General features: G+C 40.2%; 1 protein-coding gene across 1 annotated transcript; it reads right to left on the bottom strand.

Moving 5' to 3' along the window:
• Positions 1–3856: 3856 nt before the first annotated feature.
• On the bottom strand, positions 3857–25344 carry GAL3ST2 (galactose-3-O-sulfotransferase 2). Its single transcript, XM_089507769.1, has 4 exons — positions 25290–25344; positions 10876–10965; positions 7889–8150; positions 3857–4669 (listed from the first exon to the last, which is right to left on the bottom strand). The coding sequence occupies exons 1-4, from the start codon at positions 25304–25306 to the stop codon at positions 3857–3859; spliced, it is 1182 nt and encodes a 393-aa protein (XP_089363895.1). The 5' UTR covers positions 25307–25344.
• Positions 25345–26143: the final 799 nt, after the last annotated feature.

The raw sequence follows: 26143 nt of genomic DNA, 5'->3' as shown, positions 1-26143 counted from the left end.
TCTAGGAATAATGCCAAAATGTCCTCCATTTTGATCATGCCTAAAAAACATGCATTTATATTAAGATTTTTTTAAAAAACACTCAATTTTTTCGCATGTCCTCCATTTTTAAAAATGTGTCCTACATTTGAAAATGTTGCCCTACATTTGTCCTACATTTGTCCCGGTTTGGAGGTCCTGACTTATGGCAACCCTACTCCAAAGTGACTCAAAGCAGCTTTATTTTGGCCTGTCTGTTTGGGCCCTATGTTAGTAATTCACTCTTTCCCTCTACCAGTTTCATCTAACTTTCCAGATTTCACCAATGAACTTTGACATTTTTTTAAAAAAATGCTTTTGTGAATTAGGTTATTAGAATTTATTAAAATTTTGTATGCCACTTGGAACTGATAGTTATTGACAGATAGCTGGGCAACACTGCAACCAAGGCCATGGATTTCATTAGAGCACAATAGGGAGCCAGCAATGGATGCAAGCTCCAGGAAAAGAGATTCCAGCTCAACATTAGGAGGAACTTCCTGACAGTAAGGGCTGTTCGACAGTGGAACACACTCCCTCAGAGTGTAGTGGAGTCTCCTTCCTTGGAGGTCTTTAAGCAGAGGTTGGATGGCCATCTGTCGGGGATGCTTTGATTGAGATTTCCTGCATGGCAGGGGATTGGACTGGATGGCCCTTGTGGTCTCTTCCAACTCTACGATTCTATGATTCTATAATTCTATAGTGTAGTGGCTTGGGTGTTGGATTATGATTCTGGAGACCAGAGTTCGAATCCCTTCCCTGCCACAGAAACCCAATGGATGACATTGGTTAAGTCAAATGCTATCAGCCTCAAAAGAAGGTAATAGCAAATCCTCTCCAAGAAAACCCCTTGATCAGAAGTGGCTTGAAAGCACACAAGAAGAAGCTACAGTATGCTCCATGTTATAGAAGAGCAAGATCAGTCATTAGGTCTGCTACCTACAGTAACACTTTCTCAAGAGGTAAAAACACATTTCAGGGCACAGGGCTCGGAAGACAAGGTAAGGTTAGAGATAGGGTCATGGGTGCAACTAGTATGGTAACCAAAACCAGAATTCTGCTAGTCCTACTACAGTCACTGAAAAAGGAACTGGCAAACTTGCAGGGCAGGAGGGAATAGGGAATATCTGACAACTGAGAATCTGTTGACCCTACACCAGTTAACAGGGCACTCAAGATAAAGACACTGTTCCCTGCTAACAACTGAGGAGGATATATTACCAGATCTGTCTGTGGAGATTTTAGCTTGTGAAGCTAGATGAGGCTCCCAGTTACCTGACAACCTTTAGCACATGATTGAGAAGATATCACTGGTTAAGGATGTCAGTGGGGATCAGCCATGCTGCAGTTTTTTCCCAGTAAACAGACACTACATGGCTTCCAGAAGTTGAGGCTGATATTTTCATCACTGGAGAAAATTATAAGGAAAATATTGGGCACCTGTTAATCTCAGAGGGACTAAGACCAGAAACATAGAAGGTGAGGGTTGTTATGGAAATGCTCAGGCCAGAGGATGTCAGGGGAGTCCAGTACCTTATTGAAATGGCCAGTCTTTTCTACAAATTCAGTGTGTACCTGACCAATGCTTGTGAGCCATCAACTTTGTTAATATGCAAGGATGCAGGCTGGGAATGGGAACAAACCCAAAAGGAGGCATTCCAAAGAATTAAATAAATTTTCAGCAATGCTCCAACACTGATGAAATGATCACACAAGGCTTTTAAACTGTAATTAAAGTTGGAGAATAGCATCTTTGGTCATACTTATTGCATGACATTTCTCTGTCTTGATGCTGCTTTGCCTTCAAACTGTTGGTACAGTATCCCTTTTCATTGATGGCAAAACCCATCAATAAGCTCCCAATCACCTTTCTTTCCCATTACTTCACAGGTGTGATACGTTCCTCCCACAGTAGTTCCAATATTGGGCAGTCAGTGGGCATGACTCTTGTCCTCTCCCCCCTCCCCCTCATGCAGGCTGGCTTTTTTGTTTTTTCCTCCCAAGCAAGCTTTCTTTCTCTTTTCCCTGCTACCTTTTCTTTTCTTTTTATACTAAATCACATTAACATAATTTTGCAATTGCATTACAAACTATAATTAAAATTTAACAAAACCCAGAAGGCACACTGGGTAGAGCACAGGGCAAGGACATGGGTTAAGGAGGAGTGTGGAAGCAAACCCAAGGGACCATAGATTGCACAAACAGCCCAGTTGTGCTTTTGCAGAAATGTGTGATAATGAAGGCTCCTAAACCAGTATGTTTCTGTTTCCTTTCACTAACACAATTGGTGCAAGACTGAGGCTCCTGTGATAATGTCATGAAGTGCTTCCTCCCAGTTGAGCAACTGACACTGCAATGCAATACTACAAAAAGAAGTCTTGGAGCAGTTGTAATACAAAAACCAGTAGCACATAGCTTTTGCTTGTAATGCAATGAATTAAACAGAAAGGCATTATGAACAGATAGAAAAAGAGTTGTTAGCAGTAGTGTTACATGAAAGTGATTCCATCAGTTCACCTTTGTACATAGAACAGATGTACAATCAGATCATAAGCCACTGAAGATCATAAGGAAGAAACCCTTGCTGAATTCTCCTAAGAGAATGCGTGCTGCTGAGACTCCAGACCTATGATGTGAGCATAAGGTTCTCCCTCTACTAAGCAGGGCATATCTTCTGGAAGTGCACACAGATGAATCCATAGTATAGCAGAGATGTGTTGTAGGATCACCCCATCTTCAAGAGCAATCCTGAAGCAATACAACAGAGTACAAAACTGGATGGTGTGCTACTAGCAGTTAAACTAAATGTGGGCCATTGGAAATACAAACAGTTTTGGTTTCTTCCCTCCAACCAAAGACATGCAGTTTGACTCCTATAAACATACTTTAACTAGCACAGGGCTTAATTTCCTCTTTTCATAATATAGAGACTTCCAGATGAGCTCACAATTCTATTCCTACAGAAGGATTAGTGAACTTTGCACTGGACAGAGTAACAACTTTTTATATTCTCAAATGGAGAAGAAAATGTTACTGTTCTTCTTTTATTGCCTAGTTGTTCTCAGTGAGCAAATTGCAGCTGGAAGTGTGGCTTGGTGATGCCGGAAGACCGTTGCTGTTGTTGTTATTGTTGTGTGCCTTCAAGTCATTTCTGACTTATGACGGCCCTTAAAACCCTATCTTCTTGGCAAGATTTGTTCAGAGAGGGTTTGCTTTTGCCTTCCTCATAAGCTAAGAGAGTGTGACTTGCTTTTTGTAGCTCCCAGACTACAGTATTGTTACCACTCTTGACTCCCACCCCACCCCCCAGGCTTTCTGGACTGCCCTTTTTTCTGGCTAAAAACTTCTCGAAGTTTTCAGATGGGACAATGTACCTTTTAAATAAGTAACAGACCCCCCCCCTGCATTTTTTAAAAACATTACCCCTCCCAAAACCAAACAAGAACCTGCAAAACACCTGCTTTTCAAAACCAGACATAGGCTTACATCTGCATCCAATTTGGATATTTTGTTTTGTTTTGGGGATTATGGCCGTCCATGCAGCCCCTGGAGGATACCAAGGGCAGAAAAGATGGTCCTGGACTCGCTACAGTAGGCCACTCCTGATTAGATAATTCTCATTTATGTGGATCACTGTTTGGTTACTAATTGCTCTGGGAATGTCCGCTTCAGATGGGATTGCTATTTCATGGCAATGGTATTACACAGGAGGGGGGATAGGTTCTTGAACATGGTCAGGAATATCCTGACTAAGCAAAACCCTGCATGTCATCAACACTGGCTGCTTCTCAACTTGTTGAGATTTGATAGAATGGGACAATCTTATTATGATTAGATCTTATCTAAAATGTATGGGTTTTTTCTTCTTGTCTGGGAACTGGTGACTGTACATATATGCCATAAATTGAAGCTCAGGCATGACCATCTTTTTGCAGACCTTCAGGGTCCCATTGTCCAAATCTTGTTTGAGGTTATAGCCCAATATTTTAGCCGACCCTGACTGGAAAGGCTTCAGACGCTCATCTTTGATTTTGTTTCCCTCAATTGCAGTATCCTCTAAGAGGCACATTTCCATCAGTTCCTTCTGTCTCTGCTGCAGAAGGTCAACTTCCTTGTACAAAGTCTTGAGATCCATCCTCTCCTGGATCTTACTCCAGAAAGTGTCATTGAAGTGCTTGTAAAGTTTCCAGTCCAAATCGCACCATTCTTTCACCTTTTCTTTGCTTTCGGGATTCAAAGTATGAATCGTGTTTTGGCTCCTGGCATTCAACTTGAAATAAACCACATCGTCCAAATGCCAGCATAAAGTATCCTTCAGGAGGATCATGGACTCATCAAAGTAGTCAGCAATTAGCATCAGATGGAAATTCTGTTCAATATCCTGTATTACAGACTGTACGTAGTGCTCATCATACACTGCATTGTTGTCATAGCCTAAGTCAAACCACATGTTGTTTTTGGCATAGATGTTCCAGTTCTTTTCACTCAGATTGTAGTAAGACCTTGGGGATGAAAGAAACTCATTCACATTCTTGGACTTTCTAAAAGCTGGTGCAGCATCTTTGTAATAAACATATGAAGATTCCAGCAATGGAGCTGGGTCTCTCAGGATAGAAAAATAGAAGGTGTCATTTGGCATTACTCTTCTCACCTTTTAAATAAATAAATAAAAATAATATAGTAAGCATAATCCTTTGTGAACCATCCTGCACTCTAAAATTAAGACAGCTGATATGCAACTGTCTATTGCAGATCTCAGCAAGGGTCTGGAATACTTAGTGCAATTTGATGTGCTTTTTGTACTTGATAGAACCAACTCTTTCATGTTAATGCAAGCTCAAGCATATTAGTTGCGTTGGCAATCCTGATAAACCATGGTTTACTGTGATGGGAACAAGCATAGCCTAGCTTCCCTGGGCTTGTACTCTTTTTGTGGTCCATCCAACACAGCACAAGGACAAATTTTGAAAAGTTCATTTTTGTTTTTAAGTAAACATTGCTTACCATGTAATCTAACACTGAGAAACTATGGTTAATCTTAACTAGATAATGCATGGTAAAGCAGCTCTGATAAAGTCACCAGACAAATTTTCTGCTTCTAGAACTCTGTGGGGGCCACACAGACTGTCAAATGCAGAAGAACAAAACAAAATAAAATCAGAAGAAACTGGAAGTCTACTTCTGCTTTAGAAGGGAAAAATATGGTTGAGATCCTGCATCTATCACCACAGTTACAACTAAACTTGCCTTTGTAGCCTGACAGCACCCTAACCAGAGAATGTTGCAATGGGAGATGACATCTGCAGCATGCTCCTGGTCACAGGGTGCCTTGAAAAGAGGCAAATGAAGAGACTCGGTGGGGGCGGGGATCTTCCCACAACCGCTTGTCCCAAGGCACTCCACAACTGGTAGTGCACTGTGGATATCATTTGCTGGCATGTTGATCTGCAGCACCTCAGGAACACTTCAGTCAGACCATTACCAGGTTTCAAAGGTAGGATTTTGCAATCCTGTTTGGACATTCATGACCATAAATGTGGATCCCCAGCAGTTTGGATATTCTAAGTCTAGCTTATGCTATTGTAACTGCAGAACAGAATGCCAGCCTAAAATATGATAGATAGATAGATAGATAGATAGATAGATAGATAGATAGTAAACTTTATTGGAGGGAGCTGTGTCTTTTCTAAAAATGTGAATTAACAATCCCTTCCATTTTTTCTGTCTTTTAGTGCCGTGAAAAGATGTTGTGAGGACTCTGGGGATCTTAAGGGCTCCCAAAATAGCTGCAGTCCCTTGACCTCTGCCACTTACTGGCTCTGTGCTTGAACATCACCCATAAGTGTTATTTCTAATCTCTTTCATGTTAGACTTGGGTGAAGATAGACCTCTTTCTGCCATAATAGTCCACAGTTTATCATTATGTTAGAATGTAGTCAATGTGAAGAACCAGTAGAAGAGTTGATCCATTACTGAGGAATGACTGGCTGACCCTTAAATCAAATCTATTCATTGGAGATGGGGAAGAATGGACAAACTGGCCAAAAAAATCACTCATGTTTCTTTGTACGTGTGAAGCGCTGGCAAAATATTGTGTAAGTCATAATAATTAGTCATAAAAATTAGTCCCCAAGGAAACCTGGGGAGGAGCACCGTCTCCTGCAAATAAATTACACACACCCCCATGCCTTATGGGATGTGGAGGCATTTTCACCATGTTTTGGGATTCAATAAAGGCCTCTCTTGTGCCTAAATTGGCCCAGGGCTCTGCAAATTGTGATGGAAATGCAGCCCATGGCACTCAATGGACACTTTGAAGTGTTTGGGAACAAAAAAAATTTCTTCAATAAATATGCAAATATTGGTTTTGACCACTGTGGGGCCCAGAGAACCTCCAAATGTGGTGGAAAGGCCCTCCACACATACCTAAAGTATATTTGGGTGCACTGTAGAGCAAAGGGGGAAAAAACCTAACCCCTGGAACCTGCAAAATGAGCCCTGGAACCACACATTCCTGATCCCTGTATCATATGAACCCCTCCATTTCCTCATAATATACTAATATCTATTGGATTCAATCAATGACTATAATATTCTCTTCATATTTCCTGTCAATACTGCACATCCAAGATTGCCTTATAAAGCAAAGTATGGGGACAGTACTGGATGATCTCTTGGCAAATACCTGGTCCCAGTTCTGCTTCTACTGAGACAACACCACAGCAAGGCCTGGGAGCCAATTGCAGGGAAGGACCACTAGACATGAAGAAGGGATAGTTTTTGTGCACACTAACTATTTCTTGCAAATATTTCTCCAATTATAATTCCCTGGTCTCGGGGTTGGTGTTGGAGTCACTGAGACTTTTGATCTTGGGTGACTTCAACATCCCATTTGAGAACAGTCAGTCAGGTGCAGCTTGGGAGTTCATGGCATATATGACAAACAACATCTCAGCTGGGTTCAGGGCTCACACATTCAGCAAGTCACACCCATTATGCTGTTTTCAGCTCAATGCAAATGGATCTGTGGGTGGAGGTGATTAATACCTCCAAGTTGTCGTGGGCCAATTATTTTCTGATCAGAGTTAGCATCATGGCTAATATCTGTCCCTGTGGGGCTGGTGGATCTACTAAGGTGGTCTTCCCTCGAAGACTAATTCAGGAGTCTGGAACACCTTAAAGGGTTTTATGCTTGGTACGAACAGTGATCCTGTTGAAGCCCTGGTCAATAGATGGAATCACGATGTGACTAGGGCTATTGACACAACAGCTCCCAAATGGCCTCTCCAACCATCATTAATTAGGCTCCTTGGTATACAGAGGACCTCAGGGAGCTCAGAGAGCTGCATGCACATGCATAGGAGTAAAAAGGCACAAGTCTATGATAGCCCATGCTACCAACTTCTCTCTTTCACTTAGTCTCAAAGGTGCTACAAACACCTTTGCATTTTGTACAATCTTGTACAGGTCAGGGCAGGTTATATTGAATGCGCTCATCTCTTCTAAAGCAAGAGTAGAAGACCACTTTTAATTCCAGAGAAGTTCTCAGGAGCCTGTATTGTGTGGGGCCAAGGGCAAATGAATAGAACCACAAATACCAATACATTTTAGCATTACTTTCAACTTTTTACAATGAAGGGAAGAATGTACAAATTCTGAGAAACCAAGAAATAGGTATCTTGGGTTAGGGAGCACAGCCATCTGGATATTCCCAGAGGAGCAAATTGGGATTTCCTACTCCTTCCTTAAAGTCTCTGCAGAAATGCATCCCAAATATTAGCACTATTTAACTTTATAAAGAAATAAATAGGCACCTCCAAAGTGGTAAGTGAAGAATATTAGTTGTGCAGGCCTCCTTGTTTGTTCTTACCTCTTGGGCATTAAACCTCAAGTGGTTGCACATGATATTGAAGTTTTGTCCAATTATTTTGAATTCCTCAACAAATGTTGCCCTGAAGAGCTGAGGGTAGCCCAGGTGGAAGCCATTGCCATTTGGAAGAGCCACAGTGAGGTTGTGCTTCTCTGAGAAACGGAAGAGGATGTTGAGGACAGTGCTACTGGCAGTTTTGTGTGTCTTGAGGAACATGACATTTGTAGTAGGTTCACATGCTCTGAAAATAGGCTTCTGCTGCCTACATAAAAAGAATAATAATGAAAACAATGAGAAGGTAAATGGTGCTTAGAAACCAATTTTCCTCTCTATAATATTATAGTGTCTATTACTGCTATTTTTTATTAATTTTATAATTTTTATTATTATTATTATTTCATTTGGTAAATCCACCTTGAATGATGAATGAAAGCAAGGGCAATATATATTTGCAAGTTTTGCCCACCTGGATTCTCTGTGCAGCAGCAGGAGAGATTTAGGGAAGGAGTGTAGGGTCTTGGGTCATATATATATATATATATATATATATATATATATATATATATATATCTTTCTTTCTTTCTTTCTTATATCTTATAGGTCTGGACCTACTTTTCCATCTCAGGATAAGAAAATTGCTTTGAAACACACACCCGCTCATTCATTTTTGTCTAACTCCTGTTGATAGTCCCAACTAGTCCCAACTAGGCTAAACCTATTGAATTAATGGAATTAACTATGTGAAGGCTTTCATGGCCGGCATCCATGGTTTTTTGTGGGTTTTTCGGGCTATGTGGCCATGTTCTAGAAAATATTCTTCCTGACGTTTCGCCAGCATCTGTGGCTGGCATCTTCAGAGATGCCAGATGCCAGCCACAGATGCTGGCGAAATGTCAGGAAGAAAATTTTCTAGAACATGTCCACATAGCCCCAAAAAACCACAAAAAAACACGGAATTAACTATGTATTCACAATTGCTTCAATAAATCTACTCTATATACTGGTATGTATCCCCAGCTATGGTAGGGTAGCTCAAAGTTGAACTTGGAAGATGATCTTTCTTTCACTGGATCACAAGTCCAGCTTATAGTCTCATTAACCACTGAACTGGATGCCAGGATTTATTATTTTTATATGCTAAATTTCTTCCAAAGGTCTGCTAGACATTATTTTAGTTAACATAAGAAATCATTCAAGGAAATGAGAGTAAGTGAAGTGAAGAAAAATAAAATAAAATTAGCAGATATTCTGTAATGTGTATACCTAAAAGCAATCACATTGTGGCTATTTATATATACATATTGGCTGACTGAATAGACTGAATGCTAGCTTTTTCAGCATATTTGCTATAATAGGAAACCCTAGGGACATGAATATGTTGATTTTTTTCTCTCTCTGTGGATATGAATATTCCAGTTTTGTTGAGTACATAGAATGTTTTATTCATCCTCAGAAACAACCAGGCTATTGTGTTTTTTTTGCTGCAAGAAGGAGAAGTGCATTATCTACAGTAAGTTATTCAGCAGAATTCCCTGAAGACACTTGGTAGTATGGTAAGATAAACATCCACAGTCCTTAACCTCGCTGATATTAAGAATGAGGTGGGACATCTCAGGTGTGTGTTAATGGGACAAAAGAGACAGTGGACCAAAGGATCTACAGTTTTCCTGACATCCAGACAAGTTCTCACACTGGTTGTAAGCTGCATGTAAGTGCTTTTTGGGCTTTCTGGTGTAGGTGACTGACAATCCCCCCGCCAAATGTGCCAAGGACTAGTACCATATGTGTGACCAATCATTTCGTTCTTGCCTGGAAACTTAGCAGGGATCGACAGCCAATTGCTCAGAGACCAGCACTGGTCCAGGGACCACCACTTTGAGCTGCACTGATCCATACCTGTCCTGGAGACTATTACAGGTATACCCCCATTAACAAAACAGATGTGTTTCTGGGTGTTACTTATTTAACAGAAACTTTTATACCATTGAGAGAAATAACATGGAAAGAATAGGGATTGCTTCCTGCATATGTTCCTTCACCAGTTCAACATACTAGAGCACATACTACAACACAAGAGCAGTTCAACATACTACAACAAATTTTTCATTCAAAACAAACAACATGCACATGCAAAATGAAACAACCGTATCAGCTAAATCATGCTTAAGTAAACAAAAATGCTTTTAATCTTATTTAGACCACCTGAAGGCTTCTTCCAAGATGCACCTAGAGATGTTATTTGCTTTCGCCAGCCTCATTTTTTATTATTATTATTTCTGTTTTGGTGACCAAACATACAGGTCTGTGCATTTTCAATGTGCTAGAGAATACATGGAGATGCAGGCTAGTCTCTCCTTTTCTTTCTGTTGTATCTTTCAACCCCATATCACTACACTGTTATAGCACTATTATTCCACTTTGCTATAGCTGACTCCTGTGGAATCCTGGGATTTACAGTTTATTTATTTAGGTATTTATACCCCGCCCTTCAGCCCTAATGGCTCTCAGGGCGGCTTAACAATTATTATTTTTAATCAGACAGTTCCCTGCCCTCAGGCTTACAATCTAAAAGACATGAAACAAAAGGAGAAGGGAATGGTGGAGGGAAAGGGGATGAGGTCCTGTGGTTCTTCTCTCCCTCTGAGGCCTGGACCAAGGCAGATGGATTGGAGGGAGGGCTCTTCCTTCTTCCAGGCTAGTCCTGATGGAGCTTTAGAGTTTAGAGAGATACATTTAGATTTGTCACTCAGAGCGCTTTTAGGGCTCACTAAACTACCAACCCCAGAATTCCAAAGGAGGCAGCCATAGAAGTTAAAGTGGAATAACAGCACTATAACAGTGTAGTGTGAAACTCTGTTTCCAGCCTCAGAGGAGAATTTTTAGACACCATCTCAGGGACTCCAAAAGTGCATCACAAGATTTTTAGAATTAGTTAAATTCTCTAATACTAGCTGTCCTAGTGCAGCCTGTTTAAAGGATGAACTTACTTGGTGGCCTTTAAAACATGATGCTGAACAAATCCTATCATGGCAACAACTCCCAGCCAAAGGGTGAACCACGCACATTGATGGATATACCTGCAAAAGAACCAAGATATGGTTGACCTCTTCTACTGCAATAGAACTAGTGTAATTCCTCAGACTTCAGGACACCACAAACTTCCCAAGAGAATCCTGCAAACTGGCTTTTCCTAGAGAAATTTGCAAATTGTAACTCTTTCACCACCTCAACTCAGCTTGCCTTCTTACTTGCTTCTTATTTGTTTATATGTCTTTCCATGAAAATAGTGGTCAAAACAAGGAGTTAAAATACAGTTTTAAAAACAAAATTATAATTAAAACTAATTATATGCCATTGCTGAGCAGCAACAATTTTCTACTATCCAATATCCATAAAAAATAGCCAAACAGATCAAAATGTGCTTATCTGAAAATAAAGAAATATATAAATACATAAAGGAGTAAAGTAGAAGTATATTTCAGATTCCCAGGACATGATGAGTCACCATTTCTCAGGGAAGTCCAGGAAACTTCCAGTGGAGACTCCATCATGACAGTGATGGGTGTTTCATTCCTTTAGGCTTCTGTTTTTCTACGTTGTAGACATTACATGGGCACAATAAAACAAGAAAGTTTGTGAAATCACCTACCACTACTGTTGTACATGGCCACTCTGCTTATCTTCTATATGTCCTTATCTTCTGTATGAAAGCTACCATAATATATTATTGTGCCATAATAAACAGTACTCTTTAATGTTGCTCCAAATGCTTTGGTTTCCCCCCTTGCATTTGACTGCCATTTCCCCCTTCATTTTTCTTCCTCATTTTGTCCATAAGTATATCCTCCTAAAGAGAAAAACACTTCATGCATCTGTTTAAGTGGACTTAATACTTTTGGTCATGTTATATTAAAATTGTTGTCCTTTAATATGCCATAAGGCTTTCTGTTCATTCTTTTCTAACAGACTGCACACTTAGTCCACTGAGGATCCTCTGAGGGATTTTCCAACCTTTCACCCACTCACAAAGAAACATAGACGGGATACAAACCGCCGCTTTGCGGCGTTCCCCCGCCGGTGCCATTTGCTCCGCGAGGGAGCCGTAGCAGCCAAACCACGCGGCTCCCGCGCGGAGCAAAAAAGAAGCTCCATTTCAGAGCTTCTTTTTGCGGCGCCTCTATGATGTCGCGAGGCGCCGCTGGCGCATTCGCGACGTCAGGCGCCGCGACACGTCTTGACGCTATGCGTCCAGTACGTAAAGATGGCGGCGCCCATGTGGAAGGGGTGCCGCCATTTTGTACGTATTGTATACGTACTAGGGTTAGGGGGGTGCGGAAGCACCACCCCTTCCTAACCCTAGTACGTAGACAATATGTACTATATGGCGGTTTGTATCCCGCCATAATTCACCAAGACAAAGCAATGTCTACAGAATAAAGATAGGATTTCAAAAAAGTTACTGACACCATCTGCAGTATGTCAAAATGCAACCATCTCCTGCCTGTCATTGTGAAAAGATCTATAAAAATGGAAAGGTAAAAACTGTGTAACCTGTATTCATAAGGCACCATATCCAAGAGGGTGGGGATAGAAAATGAAGCATGTTTAAGGCACTCCAGTACCCACCCTTGGGCCTGAACAATGAATGTAAGTGCAACAACACAGAACTCATGAATGGTGCTAATTATTTTGTAGCAGAACAGTGCTTGCAATGTGTTAACCATCTAGGACCGCCTGTCATTCTCCAATTATCTGAAGTGATAAAACGCAAACTGAAAGATGGAACATGGGGAGTAGGATTGCCAGGACCTTTAATGATTGTGCAGAAGAGGGAAGTTCAGCATGTGTTGCTTGTCAATAGGGTTGCCATATCCCACCTGGGGCCGGGACTTTCCCAGTTTGGGGCGGGGCCACATGGTCCTGCCCCAGTTTGGCCCCACCCCCAGGACTCCCCTCCCCAGCTCCATCCCTCCCCCTGGCTGTGTGCCACCCTCCCCGCCTCCCTTCCTGGGATAGCCTAGAGAGCAGGTCTTCAGGACACCTGCCACTCAGAGCTATTGCCAGCCCACTTGGTATATATGTCTTGCAAGAGGCATTACTTTCCAGGTTACAGTGAGGGGGGAAAAGGCCATAAATGGTTCATGTTTCACTGGGAGTCTAATCGCCTCATTTTTTAAATGTATATCGCATCAGTATTCTTGTAATTCTTTATCACAGGATCGTTTTTGAGGCCCTAAACACCTTTACTTGTAATATGCAAATTTCTCCCGAAGCTGACCAATGGGAAAGAAGCAATCAGCCCTCCACTTGGGTTGGTTTTCAATGACTTGGAAGGAAGAGATTTTGCCTTGCTTGTAAATAGGAAGGGCTTTGGGGTAGCAAAAGGCTGCAGAAATAGTTTGACACCCCCCCTTAAACATCCATGGCTCAGTGCTATAGGATTCTGGGAATTGTAGTTTCTTGTGGCACCAGAGCTCTCTTGACAAAAGGAGGCTGAATGGACCACAGAGCTACAGTTCCCAGGATTCCATAGCCTTGAGGAGGAGGAGGAGGAGGAGGAGGAGGAGGAAGGGTGCCTTGAAGGGCAGAATTGGGGCACAGGAGGAGGAGGAGGAGTTGGAGGAAAGCTGAGTCAGTGGGCATTAGGTCTGCCTTGGTTTTTTGGGTTTTTTTAATTATTTTTAAAAATATAAAATACTTATTTTATTTTATTTTATTAATTTTATTATTGCTTTTTATTTTTTATTTTATTAATTTTTATTATTGCTTGTTTTATTTTATTTCATTAATTTTTATTATTGCTTGTTTTTTATTTTATTACATTAATTTTTATTATTAAATATATACACCCCTGCCTTGTTTTTAATTTTTTTCCATTATTTTTTATTATTAGATATATGCAAGTGCATTTTCTGTGTATTTATGGCGCTTTGAATGCTAACAAGTCTGCCTTTCCTGGACAATTATAGTGATGATGATGATGATGGTGATATTGATATCAACAAGCCTCTGAGGCACGGCCAATGTAACTTGCTGTGATTTTTACAAACTCATGCGCAGTGAAGAAAAACCACAGTCCCTTGCCCAAGTACACACTTCTGAGAAGTAAAGTTGAACCCGAGGGCAAGTCCATTTCTGCCATCTGTCTAAGAATAATGCCAAAATGTCCTCCATTTTGATCATGCCTAAAAAACATGCATTTATATTAACATTTTTTTAAAATCCTCAATTTTTTTGCACGCCCTCGATTTGAAAATGTTGCCCTACATTTGTCCCATTTTGGAGGTCCTGACTTATGGCAACCCTACTTGTCAAGCAATTAGATAACTAACAACCTGCTGAAATTCCCTCTTCTACTGATTCCCTTATTCTGCTCTTGAACACATTTGAGATGTGGTGCTGGAGAAGAGTATTGGAAATATAATGGATGGCTAAGAAGACCAACAAATGGTTTCTAGAACAGATCAAGATTCAACTTTCTCTGGAAACTAAATTGAAGCCATTTTATTTTGGCCACATCATGCAAAGGAATGAATCATTAGAAAAGAAAATGATGCTAGCAAAGGCAGAAGGCAGTAGAAAGAGAGGAAGACCACATGCCAGATGGATAGGCCATGGGCCTCAGCCTTAAGGTTGCCATAATTGTCCACTAAAACCTGGGACAAAATCTAGACCAAACTGTAGGACAACTGCAGGACAAAACTCAGCCCAAAATGTAGGACATTTAAGGAAATGTCCTACATTTTGGGCTGAGTTTTGTCCTGCAGTTGTCCTACAGTTTGGTCTAGATTTTGTCCTACATTTTGTCCTGGGTTTTAGTGGACAATTATGGCAACCCTACTCAGCCTGTAAACCTGAGCAGAGCAGTTCAGGACATGGGGATCTTGGAGATGTCTTATCCACGGGGTTGCCATGAATCAAACACAACTCAAGGACAGTTAATAATAACCATCACTCATTAAACATACAGGAGCTGTCCCTAGTTTTCACTCTGGGAACCCTAAAGTTTTTTTTTCTGGTAAAGGGTTTGTTTATGAGACAAATTGTGGTAGTTCCACTAGAAATATGTGAGGAATCCAATACTGAATCAAATATTATAGTACTGCAGATTGGGAATTGTCACTCCAAGCTTTGTGATTTCTTTCTCTATGGCCAAGGTCATGCATCCCATTCTGATGCTGCTGGAGCAATCTGCACTGGCTTGAACTTCTCTAGCACACTGTACAGTCATATGCACATGCTATGCTGTGGTGCTTACTCTCAAAGAAACAGACATAGGATTGCAGACTTAATAGCATAAATACAGATACTTCCCAGGTGACAGGCTGGGCTGCCATTTCTATGTGCTGAATGATGAGTCTGGAAACAATACCTTTTGGACTATGGACAAAAGTTATAATCAAAAATGTAACATTTCCAAGTTCTGTGTGTCTCATGGTTAATGGCTGACTCATCTACATCACAACCTAAAACAAAAAGCCAAACTCCCAGAAATGTCTTAGAACTGTTTCAAACAGTCCTCTGTTCAGTTAACAACTGATGAAAACACTTACAAAATTAAAATCCAGAGGGTCTTTAGAGCGAGACATGTTTTGTTTATTTATTTCATTTTTATGCTACCTTTCTCCCAAAATGGGACCCAAGGCAGATCACAAAATAAAAACACTTAAAAATATTTTTTAAAACAATTAAAATAACCTAGGACTTTATCACATGGGGAAAATAGGGGGATTTAAACATAGATTATCTGATGAAAATTGCACAATCACGATTAACATTTTCACACACAGTAAACTGCCATTATCAAAGAATAAGCAGGCAATAAACAGCAACAAATCATTCACGGGATTTCCCCATGAATGATTTGTTACTGTTTATTTTTTGTTTATTCCTGGGATAATGGCAATTTAATTGCGACGTCGTGTGAAAATCCTAATCATGTTTTTGCAATTTTCACAGAATAATCAATGCTTAAACCCTCGATTTCCCCCATATGATAAAATCCCTAGTTAAAACAACGTAAAATTGAAAACATACAATAGTTAAGAAACATTATCTAACCTAAGTACTGTGAATCCTAAAACAAATATTAAGAAAATGTTGCTCAGCCTACTTTTGACTCAGTCATTTTGGTATGTGTTTACAAGACTAACTTCCAATACCAACTTCCACCCCAAAAATAATTTTTAGTGACTTTTAGTGACTTAAAAAAAACCCACTGCATCACCCTGTCTTTATTCTGGAGGTAAAATAAGCATAGTACTGATGTAGGAATTATCCATTTCACTCAGCTTTGAGGCAGCAAAAGAACTATTCTGTGTTTTTAAGAATATTCCATTAGATATCTCTGAGAAGCATAAAGAACTCATTTGATACTTGCGAACAGCTGTACATCTTGGAAACCTGAGCACAATGAATTTACTTGTTCTAAAAGTGCAGAGAGATTTTTAAGAAAGAGTATTGTTAACTTAAGAAAAAATGTGAATGAAAGTCAGAATTAAGCAGATTCCAAAGAGTTTACTTTCTGGGAGAATGAAATTTAAAGCAGGCTAAGGTTAGAAGTGTGGGGTAAAGGCAAGGCTTTTGAATGGACGCTGCCTCAGTCAGGTGTGGTACTAAGAGTTTTCAGTGTCTACATCACATTCCCCATTTTCCCTTTTCTTTTTCTTGCTTGTTGGTGTTCCAAGACTTTTGGGTTACTTTTTGTGCACTGGCAATCCACATTCACATAGATTTCTAAGGTGCTCAGTTAGGTGTATATTCACCTGTTGGAAAGGCTTCTCACTTGGTGTACAGGTTTGACCCATCAAGCTGGAAAACACTTTTGTTTCAGCCAATTGTGCCCAAAGGCAGAAAATTGGTAGCACAAGGCTAGAGAATCTGCAACTTTAAAGATATTGCTGGACTGCAGCTCCCATCATCCCTAACTGAGGCTGATGGGAGCTGAAGATTTGCAACATCTAGAGGGCCAAAGAGTCCCTGCTTCAGTGCTAGAGCTTCCTTGACTGCCAGTCCTTAGGACTGAAACTGACTAGAAGAGAAGTTGCTTAACAAGATCTGCTCTGACTAAGGATTACATGATTGACATTATCACTGAGGAATGCATCCAGTATTATTAACACATATCCCAGGAAGGATAGCATCTATGGACATATCAGACTGGTTGGTATGTTCTTCAAATATACAGCTTTCTTTTACTAATGTGCATTCCTTTATACTATTTATATTCTAATATTGCAACAATCATGGGCAGGGGGGAAATGTTCAAATACACCTCCAATAAATAGCCTTTCCTTGAAACCTTGATTTATCCATGAAATAGGAACATGGGAAGTGTGAATGGTTATTGTGAAATAAGTAAACACTGCATCAGAGGCTGCTGGTGGCATCCATGTCAATGGACTAGTGAATCTTCTCTGAATGGTTACAGGAACTATTCAAAGTGCTGAAACTGATCCCCAAAACAAGATTCATGATCTTGGATATCTCCTTCAAAATTCAGATGGAAGCCAGAATGGGTTCATTGCTCCACTGACAATTCTTGTGTTGCACCATATAAAGAATAATGTTTATATAATGTTAGGTAAAATGACAAATAATCCTGTGCTGCCTTAAAGACTAATGCATAGGCTAATGCATAGGCTAAATTAACTTTACCTTAGGTATACTGCAGACTACTGGCATAACAGCTATTTCACAAATATCTACTGCGTGTAAAGCAACAACTTCTTGTCGCTGTGTAATACAGCATGGCAGGCTGCTCCTTCAAATACATTTGTCTAAAAACAACTGTGTTGTGCATAGTATATTCTCAATTGATTCCATTATTTGGGATCACCCCAATATAGTTTCCACATAGCTGTTCTTCCAGTGTTGGAGCACAGGGATTTGGTATTATAGGAATCAGGGTTTTCTTCCTTTGTCTATGAAGATTTTCATACCTGGCATAAACGTCACTCCAACGTGGCTCAATCATCCTGAAAAGGTGTAGGAAGCACGTGTGTCTGAACACCTGGCATGCTTCCTCAATCGTCATGCAATCGTCACTCCCTCTAGCGTCCCTGAATCGTCTCAAGGGGAGAGGATTTCCTATGAATACAAACTTTGCATTCATAGGAAAACTGCTCCCTAGGAATGATTCAGGGACACAAAGGAGGGAGCGATGATTTCCTGACGATTGAGAAAGCTTGCCAGGCTTTCAGACACACGCACTTCCTCCACCTTTTCAGGACGATTGAGCCATGTTGGAGCAACGTTTATGCCAGGTATGAAAATCTTCTATGTTAACAACAATCAGCACCACAGAGAGATGGGATCCCACATACATTTTGAGGTCAGATATCATGAATTAGAAAGCCAATTACCACAAAAAATTACACCCAGATGTTCCGAGCTATGTCCTTAGTCATACGGCACCCATGTATACATGTCACTCTCTTCCACTCCTAAGGTGTTTTTGTTATTGGACGAAATCACTATATTTTCATGGTGTTTTCAGAAAGGTAAATGGCCAGGCCTCACATTGTCTTGCAAGAAAGGTATGGCCTGCTTTTATTTTAGAGTTCCATAAAATGACTTTGATAAGAAATGCTAGTGTGTGTGTCTGTTTACAGCTTAGAAACAGCTGGTGAAGCAACATCACCATGGTTTACTAGGATATATTAAAAGTATTTATTGGTTATCCTGTTTGAGGCCACAAGTCCAAAAGCCATCAACTCATCTGATTAATATATCACTTTCCCTTCTAGTAACTCAAAATGATATAAATTACTCTTTTCATTCCCACAATGGCCCCATTCCCACTGGCCCATTTAACGTGGGTGGAACTGGGTAGATCTGGATGCCCCTCCCCCAAATCTCTCCGTTAGCGAGTGCTCACTAGATTTGAGGGGCATTTTAACCCAAATGCCTTATCGGCTTTAACTTGAAGGTGCCTGTTTTCAATCAAGTGATCGTCATAGGTGACGTTTGCAGGGGCATCGGAAGTGTCCTCCCCCCCTTTTTTTAAAGAGCCATGCACAAAATGCCCCAAAGTGCGCACGTCAAAATTTAAAACCTTTTGTGTGGGGGGGGGGGCATTTGGGTCAGTGCAGGTTATGATCTGCCCTTGGCCCCATTTTCAACCCCAAAATGCAAGTTAATGCATCCTGTATCCCCCACTCTTTGCCACCCCAGAATGCCTCTTGCATATGTAATAATAATAATGATAATAATAATAAATTCCTCACCTCGGAAATGCCAGAAAAGGATGCGGTTGTCATGCATTCTTTTTTGCTTTTAAAAGCAATTCAGGGCTATCCCTAAATTCCTTAGAGACAGTAGCAAAAGCATTTATCGTTTTGCCAGTTGCCTAATTTACAAGAGCAACAAATGTAACATTCGAATTGTAGGATTGATTCGCAAAGGAAAAAAAGTCTAGCCCATTTGCAACATTTCCCCTTTGCTGGAAGCCAGCAAATAGAAGGGAAAGTGAACAAGCAGCTAGCCATGTTCTATGCATCTATATATCTGCCTCAAGAAAAAAAAAAACATGCGCATATTTTGTCAAAAATAATTTTAAAAAATAAAAAAGGGGGGAAGGGGCCTGATGGGAGCTCCGTTCGTGCCCTGCCTTTGACCTGAACTGAACTGAGCCTTTTCCTCCTGCTAGAGGAGCTTGGCCATTGCCTTCCACTGAGGCTGAGAGAGAGTGACCTGTCAGTTCCAACTGACTCATGGAATCAACTGGGAATAAAAGGGAAATGCAGAGCAGGCATTCTGACTGTAGCATCCTCTAATAATAATAATAATAATAATAATAATAATAATAATAATAATCCAGGAGCAAGATGAAATTAAAGTAGCACAAGCAAGCACCCAAAAAATCATGCGCATAAATTGTCAAAAGAGGCTGCTTCTGCTGCATCCATTTCCCTACATCCCCCAGCTTGGCCCCACAGCCCTATTTCCCTGGGCAATCCTCCTCCTCCTCCTCCTTTCCAACCTTCACATCCCTCTGAGTTGCCCTGGCTCCTTCATCCTCCTCCTCCTGCTCCATTATAGGATGCCCTCCATAGCTCCCTTCTTCCCACGGCTCCTCCTCCTCCTCCTCCTCCTCCTCCATCACTTTCTACACTCCCCCCACCTCCCTCTGACAGCCCTTTGCAGCCCAAAAGTCACCCTGATTTCCCCTTTTATCCTCTTCACCCTTTGCATCCAGATCCCCCTTTTTCCTTTGGCTCTTTCCTTCTCCCCCTCCCCTCCGATGAGGGGAGGGAATGCTCTGCCCTCTGCCCACCCTCTGACCTTAATCCCTCTCTGAATGTGCCCTGAACATGATCAAAGGCAAGTTCATATTTCGCGGAACCCGGGTCTTTTCAGAAAAGACGGATTTTAGCCCGATTCCTGATAACCCGCGGTAAGGGGCATTTCCTTGTGCAAGCCTCGTCATGGATTGTGACAGAATCGGGCCCAATATGAACTTCACGTGGAAGAATCGATTTCAAAACCGGTGTAAAAGGTAATGTGAATGGCCCCAAAGTGAAGTTCAGTTCAGCCACACAGGAGGAAAATCTGATTAACTGCAAATTTAACCAGTTAATAAAAAAAAAAAAAAAAATTTAAACTGGCCAGACTCTGCTCTGAGAAAATTCTCAGCTCAAAATTTGTTTTCAATTCCACAATTGGTACTCAGAAAAAATCTACATGTGTTCCCCACTTTCACCTCATGTACATAAATTTAGTGGCCTAATTTAGGAAAGGTACAAACCTCTACTTGCAGTTGATAAATCATCTGAAGTCCAGATATATGTACTGATTTATTAAAAATCATCAAGAGATCAACCCACAGACCATGATTTACCCTCTGTCGAGTAACCCAAGGTATTGATAGAACAGTATACCCATTCTTTCAAATCCCCTAGTTCTTTGCTGTGTGTCCTTCCTTCTTGTGCTGGAGTTCATATGCTCCCAATTTGAACTGCTGCAATGCACTCCTTTTCTGTAAGCATGCTTTTAAAAATCATTTGGAAATTTCAGTGGATAGAAAGTTTGGCCTCAGGGACACTAGTAACTGGAACCAGGTGTTTGATTATAACCCACACATGGAGAGGCGGGCTCTAAATAATAATAATAATAATTATTATTATTATTATTATTATTATTATTATTACAGACATGTTGTTCCAGTACAGAAGCCCTTGGTATCCACTGCAATTTGGTTCCAGGACTCCCTGTGGATACTGAAATCCGTGAATATTCAAGTATCATTAAATACAGCGGCAGAGTAAATGGTGTCCCTTATATAAAATGGCAAAATCAAGGTTTGTTTTTTGGAATTTATATATATATATTTTAATTTATTTATTTATAAAACACATATGCCAAAAAGCCTAACATACATATATATACAAAATACAAAGTACAAAAACATAACAAAAAGGACATCAACAACAAAATGAAAGAAAAAAAACATAATAGCTTTCCATTATCTATTAGTCATATTCTAGATTCTAAACCAAAGCTTACATCAAGTATTTTATACTTCCTAGGTGGTCTTAACCCTCTTGGTTTTTTTTTTTTTATCCATTTGTTTCCTCTTATCTGATGCGTATTTATCTTAAATGTCCTTGTAGCAAAAGAAGTAAGTGAAGAAATAAAAAGAGAAGAAAAGAGTCCACAGCCTGCAAATTCCTCTTAACTATCTATCAATGTGAAATTGTATCTATAACATAATTACCTATATTAAGAAAAGTTAATACTCATAATCTTTCTAACATTTCTATCATATTTACATACTTATTTATTTTTCTCCATATATTTTTCTACACGTAGCCATTCCTTTTCCCTTTCGTTTATTGCCTCTGTTTGGGCATTCTTTAGTTGAGCAGTTAGGATATCCATTTCCATTGCTTCAAGCAATTTATGAAGCCATTCCTCTTTTGTAGGTATTGTGGGGTTTTTCCGTTGTTTAGCATATATGATTCTTGCTGATGTTACCATGTATAAGATTATTCTTCTATATCTCTTTTCTATATCTTTATCTGTTATTATGGTTGTCATATTTAAAAGGTAGAGGAGAGGGAATTTATATATTTTAAAAATATTTTCAAACTGTGGATGCTTGAATCCGTGGATTAAAAAATCCATGACTATGGAGGGCTGACTGTACTTTATCATCTTCATTCATTCCTAGTTCATTTCTGGATCCAATTCAGAGGGCTGGATTTGACCTATAAATCCCTTCATGAGTTGGGACTTCAGCATCTGAAATATTTGTTCTTTCCACATGTTTTTACTCATGCTTTGAGTTCATCATTCAAGACCTTTCTCAACTATTCTTGCCTTTTGAACAGTGCCTCTACCCTAGCATTTCACCTGCGGAATACCCTCCACCCGCCTGATGACTAATTTAATATCATGCTAGCACCAGACAAAGACTTTTTAGAAATCTGGGTCTTTTTTTATTTATGTGCTAGTTTAGGAATATTTTGGCTCTGTGGTTGTTGTTTTTTTTAATTCTTTTGCTTTATGTTTTAGTAGTTTTGATACTGCAAAATGCAGTATCCCTGCTCTCTTTTTAAACTGATTTTTAAAAAAAGAAAATCTCTTATGTTTTACGTGCACATTTAATCAGAACTTGGAAGCATTATTGTTAGTGATAATGTAAATTACTGGATAAATATCATTTCCTCAAGTTAAAAAAAATTAGAAATTAAAATAAATTTGTTGATTAATGTATTAAATGGTCAAATATAAAGACATCATTTAAAATAACTAAAATCTACAAATTCAAATAATGAGAACCAGGTATTGTTATGTAAAAAGAACCCATTGGCACCAAATGATTAAAATAATTTCCATAATCGTTGCTGAATTAAACTAAATAAATAAATAAATAAATTGGGGCAAATAGTACATTTTAAACACATTATTTCCATGTTCTGCATTAACTGTATTTTATTGTAATTGTGGAGCGTTACAGACCACCTAAAAGCAGCGGTCTGCCGGCACTGCCGGTTGCTCCATGAGGGAGCCGCAGCAGCCAAACCATGCAACTCCCTCATGGAGCAAAAAGAAGCCCCAAAATGGCACTTCTCTTTGCGGTGCAATTATGATGCCGTGAGGCGCCAATGGCACACTCACAGCATCATATGCGACATGCGACATGCGGACGCAACATGTCCGCTACGTCAAGATGGCGGCACCCATGTGGAACAGGCGCCACCATTTTGTATGGACTCGGTCCGTATTAGGGATAGGGGCGTCCGGAAGGGATGCCCCTTCTCAACCCTAATACGCACTGAGTCAACCCTACTACACCGCTTTGGCACATTTGTAACGCGCCTATGATAATTTTAATGTGTTCTTTTTATTCTCTAGGCTCAATAGAACCTCTGTTATAATATGATCTATAAAGCATGGCCATGATTCTTTACATGATCCGTGACATGTAACTATGAGGTCTTGGCTATGCTCTGTCTCTTAACCCCTCAAGCCAGGCAGTCATACCAAGTGACAGAGTTGTGATGCTGGTGAGTGGGGCACTAAAGTATGAAATGTTCAGCCCCCTTTCACTGACAAACCACAGTGTTGTAAGCAGAAGTAGCATCCTGTTGCAACTCTTGATGCACTATGGCTTGCTGCTGGAAGGGATGCTTCATCCTTTAGCGCCTCACTTACCAGCACCACAGAAACTTTTGACTCAGTACAGCTGCCTAACTTTTAAGGTGGGCTTCAGGGGCATTTGTAGTCATTGCAATTGTTTGTTGCTTGTTGTAGTGTGCCTTCAAGTTGTTTCCGACTTATGGCAACCCAAAGACAAACCTATCACAGGGTTTTCTTGGCATGTTTCTTCAGAGGGGGTTTGCTATTGCCATTCTCTGAGGCTGAGGCCCAAGGTCATCCATTGGGTTTTCATGGTCAAGTGGGGATTTGGACTCTGCTTTCCAGAGTCTAATGCTGAAACCACTGCATCATGCTGGAAGCAGGGTTCAAATTCCTGCTTGGCCATAGAAACTCACTGGATGGTCTTGGGCAATTTCTTTAGCTACAGAGAAATGTCAAAAACTTGCCAAGAGAAGCCCATGATAGGTACCCCACTTGAAGGCAAAAAGAACAACATAGAAATTTTGAGACTCAAGGAAGTATAAATTGGGGACAGAATTCATAAGGGGGGGGGGGGCAAATTTAAACATAATGGCTGGCATCCTGTTAGATAGTTATGATAGTGTAAGATAGACCTATGAATTCTTAACTGTTTTGTTTACAGTATGGTGTAGTGGTTGGACTACAGCTCTAGAAAGTAGGGTTCAGTTCCCAACTAGGTCATGAAGCCCACCAGGTGATCTTACATGCTCCCAGCCTCAGAAGAAGGCAATGGCAAACCTCCTCTGAACAAATCTTGTCAACAAAATTTTCTATTCTAACTATCCATTCAAGTGTAGAATTGCTATAAGGAAGTCCTAGGTACATGTTGGGGAAAAATGGAACAGTATAATGCTCTGCCTCTTACTTCTAAAATGATTAATTGCCAGGCATAACTTCTGGAAACACTCTTTTTGGAATCTCTGTAGGTGGTTTTACAGTTTCACTGTAAGTAATATTTTGTATTTGTATACATTTATTTGTTAATAGGCATTTTTAAAAAGGAAATATTTTACATGCATCTTGATGCAAGATAATGTGTACACAAAAGTGATATTGCAAATTGTAACCTGTCCCCTGTTATATTCTTTGTCATTTATGTATTATCCCTTTTCTTTCTTTTTTCTACCCCCAAAGAAGACCATTAAATATTACTAGGGAGAAACACATTGGGCTACTTGCAAGAATAAAATAGTATTTTTCAACACACTGATTCTTTGTCTCTTCTCTATTCTCTATTGGATATTACCAGTCCTTTTTGCTTCTTGCAGAATGCCAAACAGGGTCTGAATGGAGGTGTACAAAGGTCCACAGAATCAACTGAGGTTCTACAGTTCATCCAGAGGGTATATGCTTCCTTGCAGACTAGATGTTTCTCAGAGGGGCTACCTTGCCAATTTTCCTAAGGTCGGGGTTTTTCTGCTATGCCACAAATATGAAGCCAAGGTGATGGACAATCTGGTTATATACATAACATTTACTAGCTAGGGAATTATACTGAGCACCAGATTTGTCCTGCTTGCACAGTGCCAAAGTTCCCATGTTCTTATATGTTTTTAAAAACACTCCGTTTAGCCTAAGAGAGAAAACAGTCCATCATGCTTTCCTCAGGTGTTTCTTTTCAGCCTAAATATTCAAACCTAGAAAACCCCATCCAGATTTAAATCTACGTCCCAAGAAGTAGCAGTCATTCCATAGAAATATTAATTCCTGCGGCATCTGGAGCATATGTTCATCAAAACATTCTGCAACTGAATTATTGGTACTTGTTGCTTACCTCCAAGTGCCTTTCATTCTGCCTCTGTTCTACTGCAGACATGTGGTTTCTTGCTAGTCCGCTGGACATGCTGCTGTTCCTGTTTAGAGGCTGAGTCTCAACAGTCCAGGCAGGGAGAAAGGGAGTGTCTTCCTTCTAAAGTACAAGGACGATACATAAATCTGAATGGCACAGATGGCATGCTGCTACCTAAACAGACAAGAGTTCAGGACAGTAAAAGAATGTTTATACAGGGCCAAAGAGATAGAGGCGTCCCCCCCCCCCTTAAAAAGCCATGCACCAACCTCTTTTGGTAATAAGAAATGCATGGCATCAATGTCTAAGGGGAGAGGTTAGGTAATTTTTATTAGTGAGGCTCTTGTGATACATTAAACTATATGCAGTTCCATTTTGTATGTTGTTGTTGAGATTTTCATGGAGAGAAATAATTCCTTTCAACCGTGCCTATAGGCGATGAAGAAAATTCTGTTGTTGGTGCAAGGCAGATCAGGAAAAATAAATCTGAACAAAAGTGTTGAATATTAATTTTGTTCTGGTTTTATTATTTGAACTGTTACCAAGTATGGATTTATATAAATTTTGGGTGCCATGAGATCAAAAATCATGACCCTTGACTTACCCCATCGCAAGCCGCCATTACCCTAAAGGCGAGCCAACCACGTAGCCAGCAAGCTTGCTAGGCTTGGTCACAGGAAAAAAAGGTACATTTTAAAACCTTAAGCAAGCAGTTCTGGGAGTTGCCCTACAAGTTTTGCAAGCTACCCAAAAAAGAGAGGACAATTGAAGTAGCCTCTCTCTTAATGAGTGAGTGATTGTCTTAACAGCTCTGCCATCTAGATATTTGTCTTCCCCTG

The sequence above is a fragment of the Sceloporus occidentalis genome, unplaced genomic scaffold (genome assembly GCF_023333645.1).
Source record: "Sceloporus occidentalis isolate IW3139 unplaced genomic scaffold, rSceOcc1.0.p SCAF_2, whole genome shotgun sequence".
Lineage (NCBI taxonomy): Eukaryota > Metazoa > Chordata > Lepidosauria > Squamata > Phrynosomatidae > Sceloporus > Sceloporus occidentalis.
This window is presented reverse-complemented; position numbering and strand designations above follow the sequence as displayed.